General features: G+C 39.5%; 1 protein-coding gene across 1 annotated transcript in view; it reads left to right on the top strand.

Annotated features, from left to right (window-relative positions):
* LOC145631437 (uncharacterized) overlaps positions 1-22,380 on the top strand; it is a 158,470-nt gene that overhangs the window by 16,815 nt on the left and 119,275 nt on the right. Inside the window, exons 2-8 of the mRNA XM_081683511.1 lie at positions 810-1,194; positions 1,386-1,514; positions 9,268-9,356; positions 9,393-9,855; positions 10,081-10,275; positions 10,327-11,906; positions 13,841-14,230. Coding sequence (XP_081539637.1) covers positions 810-1,194; positions 1,386-1,514; positions 9,268-9,356; positions 9,393-9,855; positions 10,081-10,275; positions 10,327-11,906; positions 13,841-14,230 — 3,231 coding nt within the window. The remainder of the gene's footprint in view (positions 1-809; positions 1,195-1,385; positions 1,515-9,267; positions 9,357-9,392; positions 9,856-10,080; positions 10,276-10,326; positions 11,907-13,840; positions 14,231-22,380) is intronic.

Below are 22,380 nucleotides of genomic sequence, written 5' to 3'. Positions count from 1 at the left end.
TCTTTTGCTCTATCTTCTTTCCCTTTGGACGCCACCGTACTTTAGTGTATGATCATAGTGGGGTTCAAGCTAGGGATAATGCTTGAAATATTCCCTACAATGCCTACTCTGATTCACAGTTGGTCGTAAGCCAGTATGAGGGAAAATATGAGGCAACTCATCCGGCCATGCTCAAGTATCTTCAGGCAGTCAAAGAAGAGGCCGGGGCACTTGAAGAATTTCGTCTGAGTCAAGTGCCCAGGTCAGATAACAACCAGGCGGATGCAGAGTGTAAAGGTAAAATACAGTCCCTAAACTATTGTATTTGTGCACTTTTTAGTCCCTGGCAACTATTTTGTGCACTTTTAGTCCCTCATCCACCACTTTAGGTGTTTTCTAGGGAAAAGTTTAGGGACTTTGCTTAGTAAGCAATAGTTTAGGGACTATGAGTCAGCAAAATAGATTAGGGACTATGACTCATCAATAGAGAAGAAAGTTTAGGGACTTTGAGTCATCAAAAAGTTTAGGGACTATTGCCATTAATGTTTGACAGCATTACACAGCAGTTGAGCAATATTTTTTACACTGAACCAAAAACTAGCCGTTAACAGAATAAAGTCCTATAAATGTTTGAATTTCATTAAAAAAAAAGCTGCTGATCATCCAAAAAAAATTTGCTTCACAAAAGTGCTTCCATTGAATCAAGAACTCAACTCCAGGTACCTGTAAACATAGAGTGCAACGTTTTTTAATTACTGTTCAGTGTGTTAGCAATATTTACATACTAATAATGTCTTAATGATTTTTTTTTGTAAGATGTCTTCCTACAGCAGAGGTTCAAGTGGCAGTGGGGGTAGAAGGTGTCATTGTGGTTTACCAGTGTCAACAACCAAGTCTTGGACAAGAGATAACCCAGGCAGGAGATTTTTGGCATGCCCAGACTATGATGCTGAGACCAACAGAAGGGGTTGCAAGTATTTTAAGTGGATTGATGAAGAAGACCAGACTGAGTGGCAGAGGAAGGTCATCTTAGGGCTACTTGAAGACAAAATGATGTTGTGTAATGAAGTGCAAGAGATGAAGAAGAAGGTTACTGAAGCAAACACAGTTGCAAGAACGTTGACCTCAGATTGTGTTATGCTGAAAATGAAAAGATCAAGGGTTTCTATATGTTTTAAGTGTGAAGTGTGGGTTGTTTTTGCAGTTGCTACATGTGTACTTGGTTGGTTTGTTATTAGAAACATGGCTAATTAAATGTAATTGCTTCACTGTTTATGGAATGTAATTCTTAGAATTATTATGATTAATGATAAAAGTAATGAATTTACCTTATTTGTTCTTGTCTCTAATCTGCCCTTGCTTTGCCTTAGCTAAGTCTTGCAATGCTTGTGATGATATTGTGTTAGATGTTTGAGATGCTGCTTCTGGTTGTGATTGAGAGAAGGAATACTCTTGAGAGAAGGAGTACACAGTCTGTTCTCTTTCATTATCAGAGTAAAATGCAGCTCCTCTTGACTGTCTTGGCATGGTTTGTGGTAATGGCTGAAATCAATGACCAAGTTAATTAATTAGCACAGTAACAGAACAAATTTAAGCAACCATTGAAATGAAAGACTAAAGACTTACAGTGGCTGCTCTTTGAAAGCCATTAGGGTAGGTGTATACACCTACCCCTATGTTGTGCAATGGAATAGGTGGTGTTTCGGGGGTTTTTGTCCCTTGGGAGAGTTACAACACTGAGACTGGATTCTACAAAGGATGCCTGTACCTGCAAAGCAAACGGACCGCCGGATGGTCGGTGGTCCGCCTCCGAAGATTAAGTTAGTAAGAGTTTGGTAATAAAATGTGCGGAAATAAAGTTATCTGCTCGGATTCCAAGCTCGGGTAAAGTGTTGTCTGTTCTTTGAAAATGACAACTCTGTAGTAAGTGACGTATTATCTCGTATTGCGTGTATATTCTCTGTCTCGTCATAAATGTAAGAATGTCCCTATTTATAGGGTCCTTTTGGAAAGTGTGCTCTCCCTAGGATCTGGTGAACTAGGAATTAGGTCATGCCACAAAATGGCGCCTCAAGGTTTGGGCCCTTGAAGGCCGCCATTCCAGAGGCAATGCCTGAGTGACACGTGTCACTGAGCCCTAAAGGCCTTTGGGCATCTTTTTGGGTGACACGCGTCGCCGTCTGAATGGTCCATGCTGGATCATCAGTCTGTTTAGGGCAGAAGAATGTCCGCCCTCCACGTGTCATCATCTCATAGGTCCAAATGGAACCTTTACTGAGGACACGTGGCGTTTTCTGATTGGGCCACCTGGCCGGGTAAAAATATCCAAATCATTTGCCCCTCACAGGGGTCACGTGCATTGCACGTGGCACCTGTGACAGGTGTCTTCATATGACTGGGCGGATTTTCAAATTGTTTTTTGGGGGGAAAAATTAGGGTTTCCCCTTTCTATAAATAGGAGGGTTTGACTTCATTTTCGTTTTCACACCTTTGCGAATCTTGGAGAATCTCTGGACTTTTGACTCTCAAAGACTCTTAAAGACCCTGACTTTTGTCAAGTATCCGACACTCGGCTTTTCTGACCGACTGCTTCAGCCAACCAGGCGCCTCAAATACCTTCTTCTAAGGTAACCGCATGTTCTTTTCTTTTATTTTTTCTTGCATTTTTCATTTATTCAAATGGTTTCCCAAACGTACACGGCACGGCCTAGGTTAGCGATCAGCTGGTCACCGGGGACGGCTGAATCTAGAACTAGGAGTGCCGAATGCTCGTTCGAGAACTTTCCTTTAAGTACATCTCCAAATCCGACAGTGTCTGTGCATCTGCAGGACACGATGGCTCGAACAAAGCAGACAACAAGGAGATATAGGCCGGATGGTTCCTTTTACCATTCGGACAGTGAGACTCCAAACTCAGACGGCTCCATTAGGGTGCCAGCTAGTGAGATTTCTGAGCACCCCCCAAATCCCTCTTCTGACCTTCCCCAAACTCCAACTTACTACTCTCCCTCTTCTTCAAGCGGCACCCTCAGTGATACTATACTGCGGGAAGCCGACAGTCAGTACCAGGCCGAGCCTTCAGAACAGGCGTCGGAGGAAAGTCTAGGGGAGGACCCTTGTTGTAGCCAAGTCTAACAACTTGGTTATGGACGTTTCTTTAGTTCAAGACGTAGCATCATGCATTGGTGCTATGCGTTCTATCCATGTGCAGCAAGATATTCAATCCTTTGAGTTTCTTGTTGTTCTTATTAACTAGTTCAATCTAGTTCATTTTATGCTTCGAATAAATTGTAAACTTTAGTCTTATTTTAAGTTTGCAAATTAGTTTCATTTTCTTTAGTTTTCTTTAGCTTGTTAAAGTTCGAAAATGTAGTGTCACATTCACATGAAGTACAAGTACAAGATACAACAAGAAGGCAGCCGTTTAGCTTGGGAAAAACATAGAATCTGAAAATTCCTTTTGGAGGAGTTTCAAAGGCTTTAACTTGGGTGTTACAATCAGCTTCAATGAGGAGTTGCAAGCTATCAATTGAGCCTTCAAGTGGGCGTCATTTCAGTCAGCATTTGAGCATCAAAAGGTGTCCAAATACACTCTTGTCTACATACATTCAAGCTTGATCCAAGGCTTGAATCAAGGAGGAGTTACACTTCTTTTTGCTGTTTGAATTGGGCGTGAATTAAGGGGCTGTTTTGCTTCTTACTTGCTGCTTGGTTGAGGCGTGATTCTAGGGAAGGTTATGCTCTTACTTGCTGCCTTATTGGACGTGATTCTAGGGGAGTTACACTCCTTTATTTCAGATTTGATGAGGCTTAATTGAGGAGGTTATGGCCGCCACTTTTTAAGCTTATGTATCTAGTTAAACAAGGCTTCCTTTAATTGATGTATCTAGACACTAAAGCTGACTTTGATGCTTAGTTTAGGCGTGTACAAGTGAGCTGAAAAGTCACTTGATTTAGCTTGTATTTAGGATGCTTGTTTACTATAAATAACAAGCAAATGTGAATGAGAAAATCAGATTATTCAAACATAAAAAAAACTTGTCTTACATTCGTTTCTTGGAATAGAAACAAAACCTGAAATTCTTGGATTTGGAATTTCGTTTCCTTTGCTTAGTTAGCTAGTTTAGGCTACTAGTTGGCTTGTGATCTTAGGAACCCAAAACGTTTCTTAGTGGTGTGACTTTATCTAAGAAACCTTTGGTTCTTTAGCCTTATCTATCCCTTGGTTTATCCCTTGTGTATTTCGAGTGTTACTCCAAATATACAACAACCCTGCTGGCCCTAGCCGGCAGTCCCCTAGCTCTGGGGAAATTTCTGATGACGATTCAGTCTCGTCATCTTCTGATAGCGCCTCTGTTAAGTCAAAGGAGGTCTGAGCAAAAATAGATACTGCAAGGGAGTCCTTGTCAGTAGAAAAAGGGGAAGGCTGGGCGGAGCCGAGTGCTTCCAGGTGCTTGGAGCGCGCCCCCTACTATCACCATGTTCCGCAAAGCAAGCGGACCTCCATGACATCCGGTCTTGCCAATTTCAGGCGCAAGACTGTAATGGGGCATGGCTTCTCCTTGTCCGTCCCCAACAAGGAGGATACTATAACCTGGCCCTCACTGGCCAGTTATAAGGACAAAGCCTTCGGCTGCTACGAGGCGGTCCTTCAGGCTGGCTTACGCTTCCCTCTCCATCCGATCGTGGAGAGGATACTGGATGGATACCAATTGGGTATCTTGCAACTTGTCCCGAATTCATGGATAAATATCATCGGGTACGTTGCCACCTGTGAAATGCTGGAGGTGGATCCCAGCTTTGAGGCATTCGCCCATATGCACTATCTCAGCCGAGCGCCTGCCAAGGGCGGCGAAGGCTGGTACACCTTGTCCACCTGCAAGGGGTACATGATGGCAGTCGGCAAAGAGAACAAATGGAAGGACTGGAGAACAAAGTTCTACATTGTCCATTCCTCTGAAAGCCGACTGAACCAAAAATACAATTGGTGGAACAAGGATCCCCCCTCCTGGCTGGCAAGAGTGCCTTGCCCCCTCTCCCTAGGCGGGCCACAGGAGGAAATTTTTGACCGGGGTCTGTTTAAAGTGTCCGTTTGGACAAACGAGCATGGGGAGAAAATAGTCGTCCCCCAGAGCTACATTCCCCTTTACAAGTGGCTAGAAGATGGGGTGTTCTTGGCCGCTTGTGGTCTAAGCTCTGAGATGCCGAGAGTTAGTCGGCCTTCTGATTTTAAGTAAACTTAAAATTGTTTTCAGTGTATGCTTATAAAGCCTAACTCCTTCTTTTTGGTGCAGACAAAGCAATGGAAAAGCTCTCGGCAACAAAGAAGCCGGCTGCCGTCTCTGCAGCTAAGTACCGCACCAACATCCTCAACAAGGCGAGTGATGATCAGAAAACAGTCGGGACTCCCAAGGTAGCTGTTTATGATACTTGGTATATTTTTTCAATAGAGGTTAAATTTTGCCCGCCTGCTTTTCTGACCCCTTTCTTTTTGTTCAAACAGAGTGGCTCCATCAGGCCTTCTCCCTCCAAACAATCCCAACCCAAAATTCAAAAGACTAGGGCAGGTGATGTGAGTGCATCCGGCAAGAACCGGAAGCACATCGCTCACAAGCCCAAGAGAGGGGACGGCTCTACTCTCAAAGCTGACAGGGAGGTCAGCAAACCGGATGCCACTCAGGCATCGAAGGGTGGCTTTAAGCAACCCAACACTGATGTCGGCTCAGCAGGAGAGAAGAGGCGCCATGGGAAGGAGAAGGAGGAGGAGGCTCAGCCGGACGGTATGAGCCGCATCTTTATTGAATTTCAATACTTAATACATGCAGGAAATACATGTTTACCGGATACGGTTGAGTCGGTATGTTTACATCTTTAAGAATACATCTGTAGGGAATGCACAATCCTTGCATGAGAGCCATACAGGTGGTAATACCGTCCACTCTGGCTCTCAGATGATTAGGAATGCATCGTACGCACCGCCTATGGTCTATGGCCCGTATTCTCCTCACTTCATGCAGCCGGCTCTCTTCAGAGGCCAGGCGGCATACAACAATGTCCAGCCACTAGACTGATAGCTTCATTTGCTCCGCCTAGGAGAACAACCTTCTGCGTTCACCCGGGAAATAAATAACCGAGGCGGCACAGTCGTCCAAGGTTAAAAACGTATTGGTAGATACTAATGATGGTACCTCCAACCCGGAAGACCACCTTATGGCATACACCAACCTCATGTATTTATAGAGGTTGGACGATGCCACTTGGTGTTGATGCTTCCCGACTAAATTGAAGGGCATTGCCCAATAATGGTTTGACAACTTGCCAGCCGGTTCTATTGATAGCTTCAAGAAGTTTGCCTTCTTGTTTGCTTCCAACTTCTCAATGAACATCCATGCGAAGAAAATAAGTCTTAACTTGAGCACCATTAAGCAGGGAGAGAGAGAAGGATTACGCTCCTACGTTAGGCGGATCAATCTGACAAGATTTCAGATTCAGGGACAGTCTGATGAGGTAGCTTTCACAGACTTCTTTAAGGGTCTGAGAGACGGGTCGACTTTTAAGTTCGACCTTGTCAGAAAAAAGGCATTTACCCTATAGGAAGCCCTGAGGGAGGCGGAAAGCTACATTCCAGCAACCGACCTCTGCTCGCCTAGCAGCCAATCAAACTCCAAGAAGTCTTACAAACAAAAAGAGAGCTGACCAGCTTAGCCGACAAAAAAAAAAAAAAAAAAAAAAAAAAAGAAAAGAGCAAGAAGAGGAAAGAAGTCTGGGCGGTGGGTGATTCTGACCAGCCGTCCCAGAAGAAAAAGAAAGAGTTTAAACCATACGTCCCCAAGTACGAGTTTAACAAGGACTGCAACTCCATCCTCATGGAGATCAAGGACCGATTGTCTCTTAAGAAGCCGAATCCAATGAAAAGTTCCATTCAATCAAGGAACAAAAATAAATTTTGCCAATACCATGAGGAAGTTGGCCATGACACCAACGACTACTTCAGCCTTCAACCGGCGTTGAACCGTCTGACTGACAAAGGGATGTTGAAGTCCAACATTTCTAAGTCCAAAGGAACTAATAAGAAGAACCCGGGGCAGTCATCTAAGACTCCCTAGCCTGCTAGTAGCTCGGAAACTGACAAAGAGCCAATCTACACTATAGCAGGCGGGTTCTCATGTGGTGGCCCAACCATCCAGGGCGGTAAGAGCCATCTTCGAAAGATGGACAATGATGATGATGAGCAGGCGTCAGCTAGCTCAACCTTCCCAGACGTTTTGATCACTGAGAAGGAAAGGAGCAGCGTCCGTCGCCCGCAGGATGATCCGATTGTCATTGAATGTAAGGTCTCAAATCATGATGCAAGTCTAAGCATGGAGAACTTCGAAGATTTGCTTATCATGCATCAAGATAACTTGTCCCTAAACATTGATTCAAGCCAAGCATTGCATGGACACTTTCTTGGATATCAAAGCAAAGCCACGGTTTGCTTAGTGACTTTTCTTGGAGTCTAGTTCACTTTCTTGAACTTTCTTGAATTTTCTTTACTTAGATTTTGCTTACAAGTTTTTACCTTTCACTTGAAAGGGTTTTTCTTGGTTCAAGCATTAGGATCTTTAATCATTATTTAGTTGCTTTTAAAATCAGTTAGTTAGCAAAATAAATCAGTTTAGGCGTGTGCTTGTTCTCCAAGGAGATTGGCATATGCTTGTGCTCCAAGGTGCTTGCTCTTCAAGCAAGTTAGAATTCTAGTTTAATTAGGATTGAATTAGGGACTTGTCCTAATCTTCCTAGGTAAACTAAGTCTTATAAATAGGGCTGTAAACACACAAATAAGGATACATAGATTAATATTCAGATTTATTTCTTAAGTTGCATACTTGAGTTTTGGTTGATTGCGATCAATTGCTGTTTTGCTTGTTTTAGTTAAAACATTCGTTTGGATTGATTAATTAGGTGGATTCTTAATTGATTAATCTTAGTTTTTGTTTAATTCTTGGTGGATTTCCTGTATAGAATTAGAATTAAACATATCCCTTGTGTTTTGTTGATTTTCGGATCAATAATTCACATCATCTTTGGTATCAGAGCAGGTTTGCGCAACTTCGACAAAAATTAAACTGGGAACAATTGGCTGGGAATTTTTGCGTGATTCTTTTTGCATTGAACTCTAAAAACGTCCAGCTATCACCATATCAAATTTCATAAATTTTAGTTGAGTAACGCGTTCTACACAGCCTCAAACATTTGGTGTTTGTGCACTGATTTGCGGATGGGAGTCCGGTTTTTGTGTTGCCTAGTTTTCCTTCAAGATTCGATCTTTTAATCAAGATTTTTGCATAAACTGACTTGGTTTGTGTAGGAATCATGAGTGACGAGGAGGTCCCACAAGTTCCAAGGGGATTAACCTTAGAACAAGCTCAAAATCTTAGAAGAGATAGGCGAATTGACGAGTTGGCAGCAAGGATGGATGAGATATTAAAAAGGCTTGATACTCGTGCTGGAGATTCTTCAAGGAAAGGGAATTCTAACCCTAATTCTGGTTCAAGTGAAGAAGAACAACCAAGGAGGAACCCAAGGAGGCCACGAAATAATTATTCCTCAAGTGATGAATCACCAAGGCCTAGGAGGAGAGATCGACCAAAGGATGATGATAGGAACCTTAGATTAGATCTTCCCGAATTCAATGGGAGTATGAATGAACCTGAAAAATACCTTGAGTGGATTAGAAGGGCCGAGACACTATTTGATTACAAGGAGTATGATGAAAGGAAAAGATGCAAATTGGCTGAATTGAAACTGACCGGTTATGCTAGTCTTTGGTATGATAATCTAAAGAAGAAGAGGCATAAGGAGGGGCGTGCAAGAATCTCAACTTGGGAACAACTCAAGAAGCACATGAAAAAAAGGTTCGTACCTAGTGATTATATTCAAGATGTTTATCTTAAGATGCAACTTTTTAAACAAAATTCTATGACTGTTGAGAATTATATTGGTGAATTTGAAAAGTTATGCATGCTATGTGGCTTAGAAGAGATTGTTGAGCATAAGATTGCTAGATTTATTTCGGGGTTGAATGATAATATTGCTGAAAAAGTTGAATTGCAACAATATTGGTCCTTTGAGGATGTTTGCAAGGTAGCTTTGAAAGTTGAAAAACAGATAAAGGGGAAGAAAGGGACGTACACTAAGTCCTTTGTAAAGGGTTTCACTAAACCTTTTGAGAAGAACAGCTTGGAGAAAAGTGGTTCTAGTTCGAACTACAAGGAGACTAAATCAAAATTTGAAGCTCCTAAAAAGCTTGTTGAAGATAGGAAGTGCTTCAAGTGTGGTAGTGTTGGTCACATTGCAACTAATTGTCCATCAAAAAGAGTAATGACTGCTCAAGAGTGGGAACAAGAACAAGCTAAGTGTGAGCAGGGTAGTGACTATGAAGAAAAGAACGAAGAGGAAAACTTTGAAGAAGAGGAGGGGCATGTTGACGAAATTGATCCCGAGACTCATGGTCAAAGTTTGGTTCTAAGAAGGGCGCTACACTCTAAAACCGTACCTATGGAAAACAATCAAAGGGAGAAAATCTTTCTTACAAGGTGCAAGGTAGAAGATAGGTTGTGTGACATGATCATAGACACGGGGAGTTGCACTAATGTGGTATCTACTACTTTGGTAGACAAATTGAAGTGGCCAATTACTGAACATCCAAGCCCTTATAAGCTTCATTGGCTTAATAATTCGAGTGATGTTAAGGTAACTAAACAAGCCTTAATCTCCTTTTCAATTGGTAAATTTCATGATAAAGTTTTGTGTGATGTTTGTCCTATGGATGCTTGTCATATACTATTAGGCCGTCCTTGGCAATATGATAGATTTGTGAAGTTTGATGGAAGGACTAATGTGTATGTTGTGAGAAAAGGAGAAAAAGAGAGACTGGTTGCTTTAAAACCTTTAATATGCAACAAGTCTTCTAATGTTACCTCTAATTCGAAGAATTCTTATTTGATTAGTGAGAGGGAATTAGAAAAAGAGATTTGCAGCAACAATGTGGTATATATACTTGTTTCTAATGAGATTCGAATTGATCAAGATAAACAAGCAAAGAGGCCGTATGAATTGGAATCTGTTTTAGAAGAATTCAAGGATGTCTTTCCTAAGGAATTACCTCCGGGACTACCTCCTATTCGTGGGATAGAGCATCAAATTGACTTGATTCCGGGAGCACCCTTACCTAATAAGGCAGCCTATAGAAGTAATCCGGAAGAAACAAAGGAGATGCAAAGGCAAATTGAAGAGCTTATGACTAGAGGATATGTGAGGGAAAGTATGAGCCCTTGTGCCGTGCCTACTTTACTTGTCCCAAAGAAAGATGGGAGTTGGCGCATGTGTATTGATAGTAGGAGTGTGAATAACATCACTATCAAATACCGATTTCCTATTCCAAGATTAGATGATCTACTTGATGAACTACATGGTTCAAAGTTGTTTTCTAAGATTGATCTTATGAGTGGTTATCATCAAATTCGAATGAGAGAAGGAGATGAGTGGAAAACAGCATTCAAGACTAAGTTAGGGTTGTATGAATGGTTGGTGATGCCGTTTGGACTCACTAATGCACCTAGCACTTTCATGAGGTTGATGCATGAGGTACTTAAACCTTTCCTTGGCAAGTTTGTTGTTGTTTATTTAGATGATATTCTGATATACTCTAAAAATTTGCATGATCATCTAAATCATCTAACAAGTGTGTTTGAAGTGTTAAGAGAGAAGAAACTCTATGCTAAGCTTGAAAAATGCTACTTCTTAGTGCCTAGTGTTACTTTTCTTGGTTATGTTGTATCAAAGGATGGAGTTTCAGTTGATCATTCAAAAGTAGAGGCTATTAAAACTTGGCCTATTCCTACTAATATGAGTGAAGTAAGGTCTTTTCATGGTCTAGCTTCGTTCTATAGAAGATTTGTCAAGAATTTCTCAAGTATTGTGGCGCCTATGACCGAATGTTTGAAGAAGGACAAGGGTAAATTCGAATGGACTAAAGAAGCTCAAAGTGCGTTTGAGTTGGTAAAAAAGAAGCTATGTGAAGCACCTATACTTGCGTTACCAGATTTCTCAAGTCCTTTTGAAGTTGAAACCGATGCTAGTGGAGTTGGAATTGGAGCAGTTTTACTCCAAAAGAAGAGGCCTATTGCATATTTCAGTGAGAAATTGGGAGGAGCTCGATTGAACTATTCTACTTATGATAAAGAGTTCTATGCCATTGTTAGAGCTTTAGATCATTGGAGTCATTATCTCCGACCTAATCACTTTGTGTTGCATTCTGATCATGAAGCATTGAAGTACATACATGGACAACAAAAGCTCAATCCTAGACATGCTACATGGGTTGAATTTTTACAATCATTTAATTTTTCTTCAAGGTACAAAGAAGGGAAATCGAATGTTGTGGCTGATGCATTATCTAGAAGATACACTTTGATTGGAATTCTAAATAGCAAGCTACTTGGTTTTGAATTGATCAAAGAATACTACAAAGGTGATGATGATTTTGCTACATTGATTGAAGAGTGTTCTAAAGGAGCCGTGGGTTCTTATTTGCTGCAAGATGGTTTTCTTTTCAAAGGAAATCGACTTTGTCTTCCTAAGTGTTCTATTAGAGAGCTAGTTGTTAGAGAAGCTCATGGGGGAGGAATTGCTGGTCACTTTGGCATTACAAAGACCTTGAGTATGTTACAAGAACACTTCTATTGGCCTAAGATGCTCACGGATGTGCAACTAGTTATTTCTAGGTGTGCAACTTGTCAAAAAGCGAAGGCTACTTTTCATCAAGGCTTGTATACTCCTTTACCTGTTCCAGATTCACCTTGGGAAGATATTTCTATGGATTTTATTGTGGGATTGCCGAGAACACAACGGGGGAAAGACTCTATTATGGTTGTTGTGGATAGGTTCTCTAAGATGGCTCATTTTGTTCCTTGTCACAAAGTGGATGATGCTATGAAAGTGGCGGAATTATACTTCAAAGAGATTGTTAGATTGCATGGAATTCCAAAAACTATTGTGAGTGATCGAGATACAAAGTTCATGAGTTTCTTTTGGAAGTCTCTATGGAAGCTTGTGGGAACTAAATTGCTCTTTAGTACATCTTACCATCCACAAACTGATGGACAAACCGAGGTTACTAATCGTACTCTTGGTGCGCTTTTGCGTGGGTTAGTGAGTAAGACACAAAAGGATTGGGACATCAAGTTAGCTCATGCGGAGTTTGCTTATAATAGATCACCTACATATGCTACCAAACATAGTCCCTTTGAGGTAGTTTATGGAGTCAATCCGAAACTTCCAATTGATCTTGTTCCATTGCCTAAGGGTGAGTTAATTCACAAAGATGCCGAGTCTAAGTTGGAGAGTATGCTGAAATTACATGCTCAAGTTCGAACAAGAATAGAGAAAGTAAATGACATGTACAAAGCTAGAGCAAACAAGCATAGAAAGCAACAAGGTTACAATGTTGGAGACTTGGTATGGTTACATTTGAGAAAGGAAAGATTTCCAGGAAAACGCAAGAATAAGTTGATGCCTAGAAGTGAAGGTCCTTTCAAGATTATTGAGAATATCAATGACAATGCTTATAAGTTAGAACTTCCGGGAGAATATGGAGTTAGTGCTACATTCAATGTTGGCGATTTGGCTAAGTATATTCCTGATGAAGAACTTCGAGATTTGAGGACAAATTCTTTCGAAGAAGAGGAGGATGATGCAAGTCTAAGCATGGAGAACTTCGAAGATTTGCTTATCATGCATCAAGATAACTTGTCCCTAAACATTGATTCAAGCCAAGCATTGCATGGACACTTTCTTGGATATCAAAGCAAAGCCACGGTTTGCTTAGTGACTTTTCTTGGAGTCTAGTTCAATTTCTTGAACTTTCTTGAATTTTCTTTACTTAGATTTTGCTTACAAGTTTTTACCTTTCACTTGAAAGGGTTTTTCTTGGTTCAAGCATTAGGATCTTTAATCATTATTTAGTTGCTTTTAAAATCAGTTAGTTAGCAAAATAAATCAGTTTAGGCGTGTGCTTGTTCTCCAAGGAGATTGGCATATGCTTGTGCTCCAAGGTGCTTGCTCTTCAAGCAAGTTAGAATTCTAGTTTAATTAGGATTGAATTAGGGACTTGTCCTAATCTTCCTAGGTAAACTAAGTCTTATAAATAGGGTTGTAAACACACAAATAAGGATACATAGATTAATATTCAGATTTATTTCTTAAGTTGCATACTTGAGTTTTGGTTGATTGCGATCAATTGCTGTTTTGCTTGTTTTAGTTAAAACATTCGTTTGGATTGATTAATTAGGTGGATTCTTAATTGATTAATCTTAGTTTTTGTTTAATTCTTGGTGGATTTCCTGTATAGAATTAGACTTAAACATATCCCTTGTGTTTTGTTGATTTTCGGATCAATAATTCACATCAGGATTGCCGAGAACACAACGGGGGAAAGACTCTATTATGGTTGTTGTGGATAGGTTCTCTAAGATGGATCATTTTGTTCCTTGTCACAAAGTGGATGATGCTATGAAAGTGGCAGAATTATACTTCAAAGAGATTGTTAGATTGCATGGAATTCCGAAAACTATTGTGAGTGATCGAGATACAAAGTTCACGAGTTTCTTTTGGAAGTCTCTATGGAAGCTTGTGGGAACTAAATTGCTCTTTAGTACATCTTACCATCCACAAACTGATGGACAAACCGAGGTTACTAATCGTACTCTTGGTGCGCTTTTGCGTGGGTTAGTGAGTAAGACACAAAAGGATTGGGACATCAAGTTAGCTCATGCGGAGTTTCCTTATAATAGATACCTACATATGCTACCAAACATAGTCCTTTTGAGGTAGTCTATGGAGTCAATCCGAAACTTCCAATTGATCTTGTTCCATTGCCTAAGGGTGAATTAATTCACAAAGATGCCGAGTCTAAGTTGAAGAGTATGCTGAAATTACATGCTCAAGTTCGAACAAGAATAGAGAAAGTAAATGACATGTACAAAGCTAGAGCAAACAAGCATAGACGGCAACAAAGTTACAATGTTGGAGACTTGGTATGGTTACATTTGAGAAAGGAAAGATTTCCAGGAAAACGCAAGAATAAGTTGATGCCTAGAAGTGAAGGTCCTTTCAAGATTGTTGAGAAGATCAATGACAATGCTTATAAGTTAGAACTTCCGGGAGAATATGGAGTTAGTGCTACATTCAATGTTGGCGATTTGGCTAAGTATATTCCTGATGAAGAACTTCGAGATTTGAGGACAAATTCTTTCGAAGAAGAGGAGGATGATGCAAGTCTAAGCATGGAGAACTTCGAAGATTTGCTTATCATGCATCAAGATAGCTTGTCCCTAAACATTGATTCAAGCCAAGCATTGCATGGACACTTTCTTGGATATCAAAGCAAAGCCACGGTTTGCTAAGTGGTTTTTCTTGGAGTCTAGTTCACTTTCTTGAATTTTCTTTACTTAGATTTTTGCTTACAAGTTTTTACCTTTCACTTGAAAGGGTTTTTCTTGGTTCAAGCATTAGGATCTTTAATCTTTATTTAGTTCTTTAATTTTTATTTATTTATTTAGTTGCTTTAAAAATCAGTTAGTTAGCAAAATAAATCAGTTTAGGCGTGTGCTTGTTCTCCAAGGTGATGTGAATTATTGATCCGAAAATCAACAAAACACAAGGGATATGTTTAAGTCTAATTCTATACAGGAAATCCACCAAGAATTAAACAAAAACTAAGATTAATCAATTAAGAATCCACCTAATTAATCAATCCAAACGAATGTTTTAACTAAAACAAGCAAAACAGCAATTGATCGCAATCAACCAAAACTCAAGTATGCAACTTAAGAAATAAATCTGAATATTAATCTATGTATATTTATTTGTGTGTTTACAGCCCTATTTATAAGACTTAGTTTACCTAGGAAGATTAGGACAAGTCCCTAATTCAATCCTAATTAAACTAGAATTCTAACTTGCTTGAAGAGCAAGCACCTTGGCGCACAAGCATACACCAAACTGATTTATTTTGCTAACTAACTGATTTTTAAAGCAACTAAATAAATAAATAAAAATTAAAGAATTAAATAAAGATTAAAGATCCTAATGCTTGAACCAAGAAAAACCCTTTCAAGTGAAAGGTAAAAACTTGTAAGCAAAATCTAAGTAAAGAAAATTCAAGAAAGTTCAAGAAAGTGAACTAGACTCCAAGAAAAGCCACTAAGCAAACCGTGGCTTTGCTTTGATATCCAAGAAAGTGTCCATGCAATGCTTGGCTTGAATCAATGTTTAGGGACAAGTTATCTTGATGCATGATAAGCAAATCTTCGAAGTTCTCCATGCTTAGACTTGCATCATCCTCCTCTTCTTCGAAAGAATTTGTCCTCAAATCTCGAAGTTCTTCATCAGGAATATACTTAGCCAAATCGCCAACATTGAATGTAGCACTAACTCCATATTCTCCCGGAAGTTCTAACTTATAAGCATTGTCATTGATCTTCTCAATAATCTTGAAAGGACCTTCACTTCTAGGCATCAACTTATTCTTGACAAATCTTCTATAGAATGAAACTAGACCATGAAAAGACCTTACTTCACTCATATTAGTAGGAATAGGCCAAGTTTTAATAGCCTCTACTTTCAAATGATCAACTGAAACTCCATCTTTTGATACAACATAACCAAGAAAAGTAACACTAGGCACTAAGAAGTAGCATTTTTCAAGCTTAGCATAGAGTTTCTTCTCTCTTAACACTTCAAACACACTTGTTAGATGATTTAGATGATCATGCAAATTTTTAGAGTATATCAGAATATCATCTAAATAAACAACAACAAACTTGCCAAGGAAAGGTTTAAGTACCTCATGCATCAACCTCATGAAAGTGCTAGGTGCATTAGTGAGTCCAAACGGCATCACCAACCATTCATACAACCCTAACTTAGTCTTGAATGCTGTCTTCCACTCATCTCCTTCTCTCATTCGAATTTGATGATAACCACTCATGAGATCAATCTTAGAAAACAACTTTGAACCATGTAGTTCATCAAGTAGATCATCTAATCTTGGAATAGGAAATCGGTATTTGATAGTGATGTTATTCACACTCCTACTATCAATACACATGCGCCAACTCCCATCTTTCTTTGGGACAAGTAAAGTAGGCACGGCACAAGGGCTCATACTTTCCCTCACGTATCCTCTAGTCATAAGCTCTTCAATTTGCCTTTGCATCTCCTTTGTTTCTTCCGGATTACTTCTATAGGCTGCCTTATTAGGTAAGGGTGCTCCCGGAATCAAGTCAATTTGATGCTCTATCCCACGAATAGGAGGTAGTCCCGGAGGTAATTCCTTAGGAAAGACATCCTTGAATTCTTCTAAAACAGATTCCAATTCATACGGCCTCTTTGCTTGTTTATCTTGATCAATTCGAATCTCATTAGAAACAAGTATATATACCACATTGTTGCTGCAAATCTCTTTTTCTAATTCCCTCTCACTAATCAAATAAGAATTCTTCGAATTAGAGGTAACATTAGAAGACTTGTTGCATATTAAAGGTTTTAAAGCAACCGGTCTCTCTTTTTCTCCTTTTCTCACAACATACACATTAGTCCTTCCATCAAACTTCACAAATCTATCATATTGCCAAGGACGGCCTAATAGTATATGACAAGCATCCATAGGACAGACATCACACAAAACTTTATCATGAAATTTACCAATTGAAAAGGAGATTAAGGCTTGTTTAGTTACCTTAACATCACTCGAATTATTAAGCCAATGAAGCTTATAAGGGCTTGGATGTTCAGTAATTGGCCACTTCAATTTGTCTACCAAAGTAGTAGATACCACATTAGTGCAACTCCCCGTGTCTATGATCATGTCACACAACCTATCTTCTACCTTGCACCTTGTAAGAAAGATTTTCTCCCTTTGATTGTTTTCCATAGGTACGGTTTTAGAGTGTAGTGCCCTTCTTAGAACCAAACTTTGACCATGAGTCTTGGGATCAATTTCGTCAATATGCCCCTCCTCTTCTTCAAAGTTTCCCTCTTCGTTCTTTTCTTCATAGTCACTACCCTGCTCACACTTAGCTTGTTCTTGTTCCCACTCTTGAGCAGTCATTACTCTTTTTGATGGACAATTAGTTGCAATGTGACCAACACTACCACACTTGAAGCACTTCCTATCTTCAACAAGCTTTTTAGGAGCTTCAAATTTTGATTTAGTCTCCTTGTAGTTCGAACTAGAACCACTTTTCTCCAAGCTGTTCTTCTCAAAATGTTTAGTGAAACCTTTTACAAAGGGCTTAGTGTACGTCCCTTTCTTCCCCTTTATCTGTTTTTCAACTTTCAAAGCTACCTTGCAAACATCCTCAAAGGACCAATATTGTTGCAATTCAACTTTTTCAGCAATATTATCATTCAACCCCGAAATAAATCTAGCAATCTTATGCTCAACAATCTCTTCTAAGCCACATAGCATGCATAACTTTTCAAATTCACCAATATAATTCTCAACAGTCATAGAATTTTGTTTAAAAAGTTGCATCTTAAGATAAACATCTTGAATATAATCACTAGGTACGAACCTTTTTTTCATGTGCTTCTTGAGTTGTTCCCAAGTTGAGATTCTTGCACGCCCCTCCTTATGCCTCTTCTTCTTTAGATTATCATACCAAAGACTAGCATAACCGGTCAGTTTCAATTCAGCCAATTTGCATCTTTTCCTTTCATCATACTCCTTGTAATCAAATAGTGTCTCGGCCCTTCTAATCCACTCAAAGTATTTTTCAGGTTCATTCATACTCCCATTGAATTCGGGAAGATCTAATCTAAGGTTCCTATCATCATCCTTTGGTCGATCTCTCCTCCTAGGCCTTGGTGATTCATCATTTGAGGAATAATTATTTCGTGGCCTCCTTGGGTTCCTCCTTGGTTGTTCTTCCTCACTTGAACCAGAATTAGGGTTAGAATTCCCTTTCCTTGAAGAATCTCCAGCAAGAGTATCAAGCCTTTTTAATATCTCATCCATCCTTGCTGCCAACTCGTCAATTCGCCTATCTCTTCTAAGATTTTGAGCCTGTTCTAAGGTTAATCCCCTTGGAACCTGTGGAACCTCCTCGTCACTCATGATTCCTACACAAACCAAGTCAGTTTATGCAAAAATCTTGATTAAAAGATCGAATCTTGAAGGAAAACTAGGCAACACAAAAACCGGACTCCCATCCGCAAATCAGTGCACAAACACCAAAAGTTTGAGGCTGTGTAGAACGCGTTACTCAACTAAAAATTATGAAATTTTATATGGTGATAGATGGACGTTTTTAGAGTTCAATGCAAATAGAACCACGTAAAAATTCCCAGCCAATTGTTCCCAGTTTAATTTTTGCCGAAGTTGCGCAAACCTGCTCTGATACCAAAGATGATGTGAATTATTGATCCGAAAATCAACAAAACACAAGGGATATGTTTAAGTCTAATTCTATACAGGAAATCCACCAAGAATTAAACAAAAACTAAGATTAATCAATTAAGAATCCACCTAATTAATCAATCCAAACGAATGTTTTAACTAAAACAAGCAAAACAGCAATTGATCGCAATCAACCAAAACTCAAGTATGCAACTTAAGAAATAAATCTGAATATTAATCTATGTATATTTATTTGTGTGTTTACAGCCCTATTTATAAGACTTAGTTTACCTAGGAAGATTAGGACAAGTCCCTAATTCAATCCTAATTAAACTAGAATTCTAACTTGCTTGAAGAGCAAGCACCTTGGCGCACAAGCATACACCAAACTGATTTATTTTGCTAACTAACTGATTTTTAAAGCAACTAAATAAATAAATAAAAATTAAAGAATTAAATAAAGATTAAAGATCCTAATGCTTGAACCAAGAAAAACCCTTTCAAGTGAAAGGTAAAAACTTGTAAGCAAAATCTAAGTAAAGAAAATTCAAGAAAGTTCAAGAAAGTGAACTAGACTCCAAGAAAAGCCACTAAGCAAACCGTGGCTTTGCTTTGATATCCAAGAAAGTGTCCATGCAATGCTTGGCTTGAATCAATGTTTAGGGACAAGTTATCTTGATGCATGATAAGCAAATCTTCGAAGTTCTCCATGCTTAGACTTGCATCACAAGGAGTTTGGTGTATGCTTGTGCGCCAAGGTGCTTGCTCTTAGGAACTTGTCCTAATCTTCCTAGGTAAACTAAGTCTTATAAATAGGGCTGTAAAACACACGAATAAATACAGAGATTAATATTTAGATTTATTTCTTAAGTTGCATACTTGAGTTTTGGTTGATTGTGATCAATTGCTGTTTTGCTTGTTTTAGTTAAAACATTCGTTTGGATTGATTAATTAGGTGGATTCTTAATTGATTAATCTTAGTTTTTGTTTAATTCTTGGTGGATTTCCTGTATAGAATTAGACTTAAACATATCCCTTGTGTTTTGTTGATTTTCGGATCAATAATTCACATCAAATCAGCTGGTCAGGCGAATTCTTATTGACACCGGCAGCTCGTCACACATCATCAGTCAGAGGTGCTTGCAGAAGTATAAGCCCAGTAGCATGCACCCGGTAAACCACCCCTTGGTTGGCTTTGGAGGGGGGATGGTGTACCCATTCGAAAGGATTGATCTACCCATCCGGCTGAGAAATAAAGGAGAAGGACGGCACCTGGCCAACAAGTTCTTGGTAGTTTAGGAGCTGACCGGCTATAACATTATTGTAAGCCGGCCAACTCTCAACGAGGCCAAGGCGGTAATCATTCCTTCCCTCATGCTAATAAAGTATGAGAAGGATGATGAATCTCTTGGTTCCTTGAATGGGGATCAGAATACGGCCCGGGAGTGTTATCTCTCAGCCGTCAAGTCCACTGTGGCCTCAGACGGCCAAGGACAGGAACCAATAGACCTTGACAATGTCAAGGACATAAGCCCACCCCCACCAACAGCCGGAAATAAAAGAAAGGCTCATCAGCTGGTGGAGGTGAAGAAAGAGAAAAAATAGCAATCATTGATCGGTGAACGGTCAGATGAGCTTCATCCCCAGTCGGCTGATGAACATATTCATATACCCTTGGATGACAACCGTCCAGAGCGTAATGTTAAGATTAGGACGACTGCTTATGCTAAGTTTGGTGCAAATTTGCACTTTCTGCTGAAAGAATTCAAAGACATTTTTGCCTTTGAAGTAGAGGAGATGCCAAGCGTCAGCCCGGATCTCGCTGTCCACAAGCTCGCCGTGGATCCAAATAAGAAGCCCATCTAGCAAAAGAAGAGAAATAACGGCGAGGAAAGAAGTCAGGTGGCAGTTGCCGAAGTCAAAAAGTTGCTGGATGCTGAGTTTATTCGGCCATGTAATTTCCCCGACTGGGTGGAGAATGTTGTGCTTGTAAAGAAGCCGAACGGTACCTGGCGTATGTGTGTTGATTACACAGACCTCTACATGGCATGTCCAAAGGACAGTTATCCGCTTCTAAAGATCGACAGTCTGGTCGAGTCTACAGCCGGTCATGCCTTGATGAGTTTTAAGGATGCCTATTCCGACTTCCATCAAATACCCCTGTGGAAAAAAAGATCAAGAAAAGACGACCTTCGTTACTGATCAGGCATTATTTTGCTATATTGTGATGCCATTTGGCTTGAAGAATGCGTCGGCTACATTCCAACGGATGATTAATACAGTCTTCATTAATCAAATTGGAAGGAATGTAGAGGCGTACATTGATGACATGATAGTCAAATCTAAGCTACAGACGGATCACCTTGCTGATCTCCGAGAAACCTTCACCACACTTAGGCGCCATAAGGTTATGTTTAGGTTATCTTTGGTGTTAAGTCTAGGAAGTTTCTCGAATTCTTGATTGATCAAAGGGGAATAGAGGCTAACCTTGAGAAGATACAGGCGGTTATTGACATGAAGTCACCCCGCACTGTTAAGGAAGTACAGAGACTAACCGATTGCCTGGTGACAAGGGAATAAACGCGTCGTCAATTGTCTATCCCTAGATCAAATACAATTTATACAACCTAAACATACCTAATATGAGTATAAGGCAAGCATAGGGGTCGAACCACAGAGAACGGATAAACACCACCAAATGTTATCGACAATTAAGCTAGTCCGGAATAGGGGATAAATAAACTAAAGTCTAAAGATGTTAAAACAAGAAATAAAACATTAAGGCACCAAGGGAAATGGGTAGGTGAAGTTGACGCTTGACCATACAATAACAAAGTAGCATATTAATGGTAAACTAAACATGCATGAATATCGAAGTAAAGGGTCCAATCTAGCCGCCTTCCGGGGTCAATTGGCTTCTCCTAACATAGCCTCTATGTTTCGACATTAGAACCATATACTAGGAGGTACTATTAAATAACAATCGATAGTAATGAATCTCAACTAAGTCAACTTCCGTTACTTGTTAGTAAAGACTCATCTTTGATCAACTAACAATGTGCACTTGCAAGAGAGACCAAAGAATATCAAGCATGCAAAGACTTTAATCACCATTAACATAACCCCAACATTAAAAGCATGAACAATTAGCAACTACACCATCCCCACACCCTTGGCTAGATGACTACTCACAAATCATATTGAAAACAATATCAATCATCAAATCAATAAGCATCAACATGATTAATAAGAAAAGAAGAAAAATAAAAGCAAATAAGCAAAATAAAAAACAAAGGTAAAGAGAAAGAGTAAGAGATTGCTCATTAATTGAAGATGAAGGTCTACAAAGGATTGAACAAGCTCCTTCTTCAAAATCCAAGTTCATTAATGAAGAAAACAACACTTTCTCTCTCTACCAATGAAGACTAATCCTAACCTAACCTAAAACTAACTAGAGAGTAGAATAGATGATTATTCAATGTCCCCCTTTAATTACCCCCAAAATTGGGTATTTATACTAAGCTAGCCAAAGTAAGAAAATAAAAGAAGGAAAATAAAAAAAATAAAGAAAAGAATAGGAAAATTAAAAGAAATAAAGTAAAACTAAAGAAAGAAAATAAAAGAGAAAAGAAAAGGGAAAAGAAAAGAAAGAAATAAAAATAAAAGAAAAAGGAAAATTAAAACAAAAAATCCCCCCAAAATCATCAGACCCTTTTCCCCTCTTCTTCGACATGTTGGCTGCTCTAAAAATGGGAGATGATCCCCTACTTTGAGCCTAACCAAAATCCATCATCAAGCTTCCATATGAAATCGCCACCGTTCATCTTCAACAGTACTCATCGAGCATCAATTCAAGTCGTTCGATCTTCATTAAAAACCATGCGCGAGTCTCGTGAAATGGTTCGATCGAACCGATGGCTGGTTTGACCGAACTACGGGGTTGGTTCGGTCGAACC

This window comes from Chenopodium album, chromosome 1 (genome assembly GCF_948465745.1).
Source record: "Chenopodium album chromosome 1, dcCheAlbu1.1, whole genome shotgun sequence".
NCBI lineage: Eukaryota > Viridiplantae > Streptophyta > Magnoliopsida > Caryophyllales > Amaranthaceae > Chenopodium > Chenopodium album.
The sequence above is the reverse complement of the archived record's forward strand: the minus strand, read 5'-3'. Positions and strand labels throughout refer to the sequence as shown.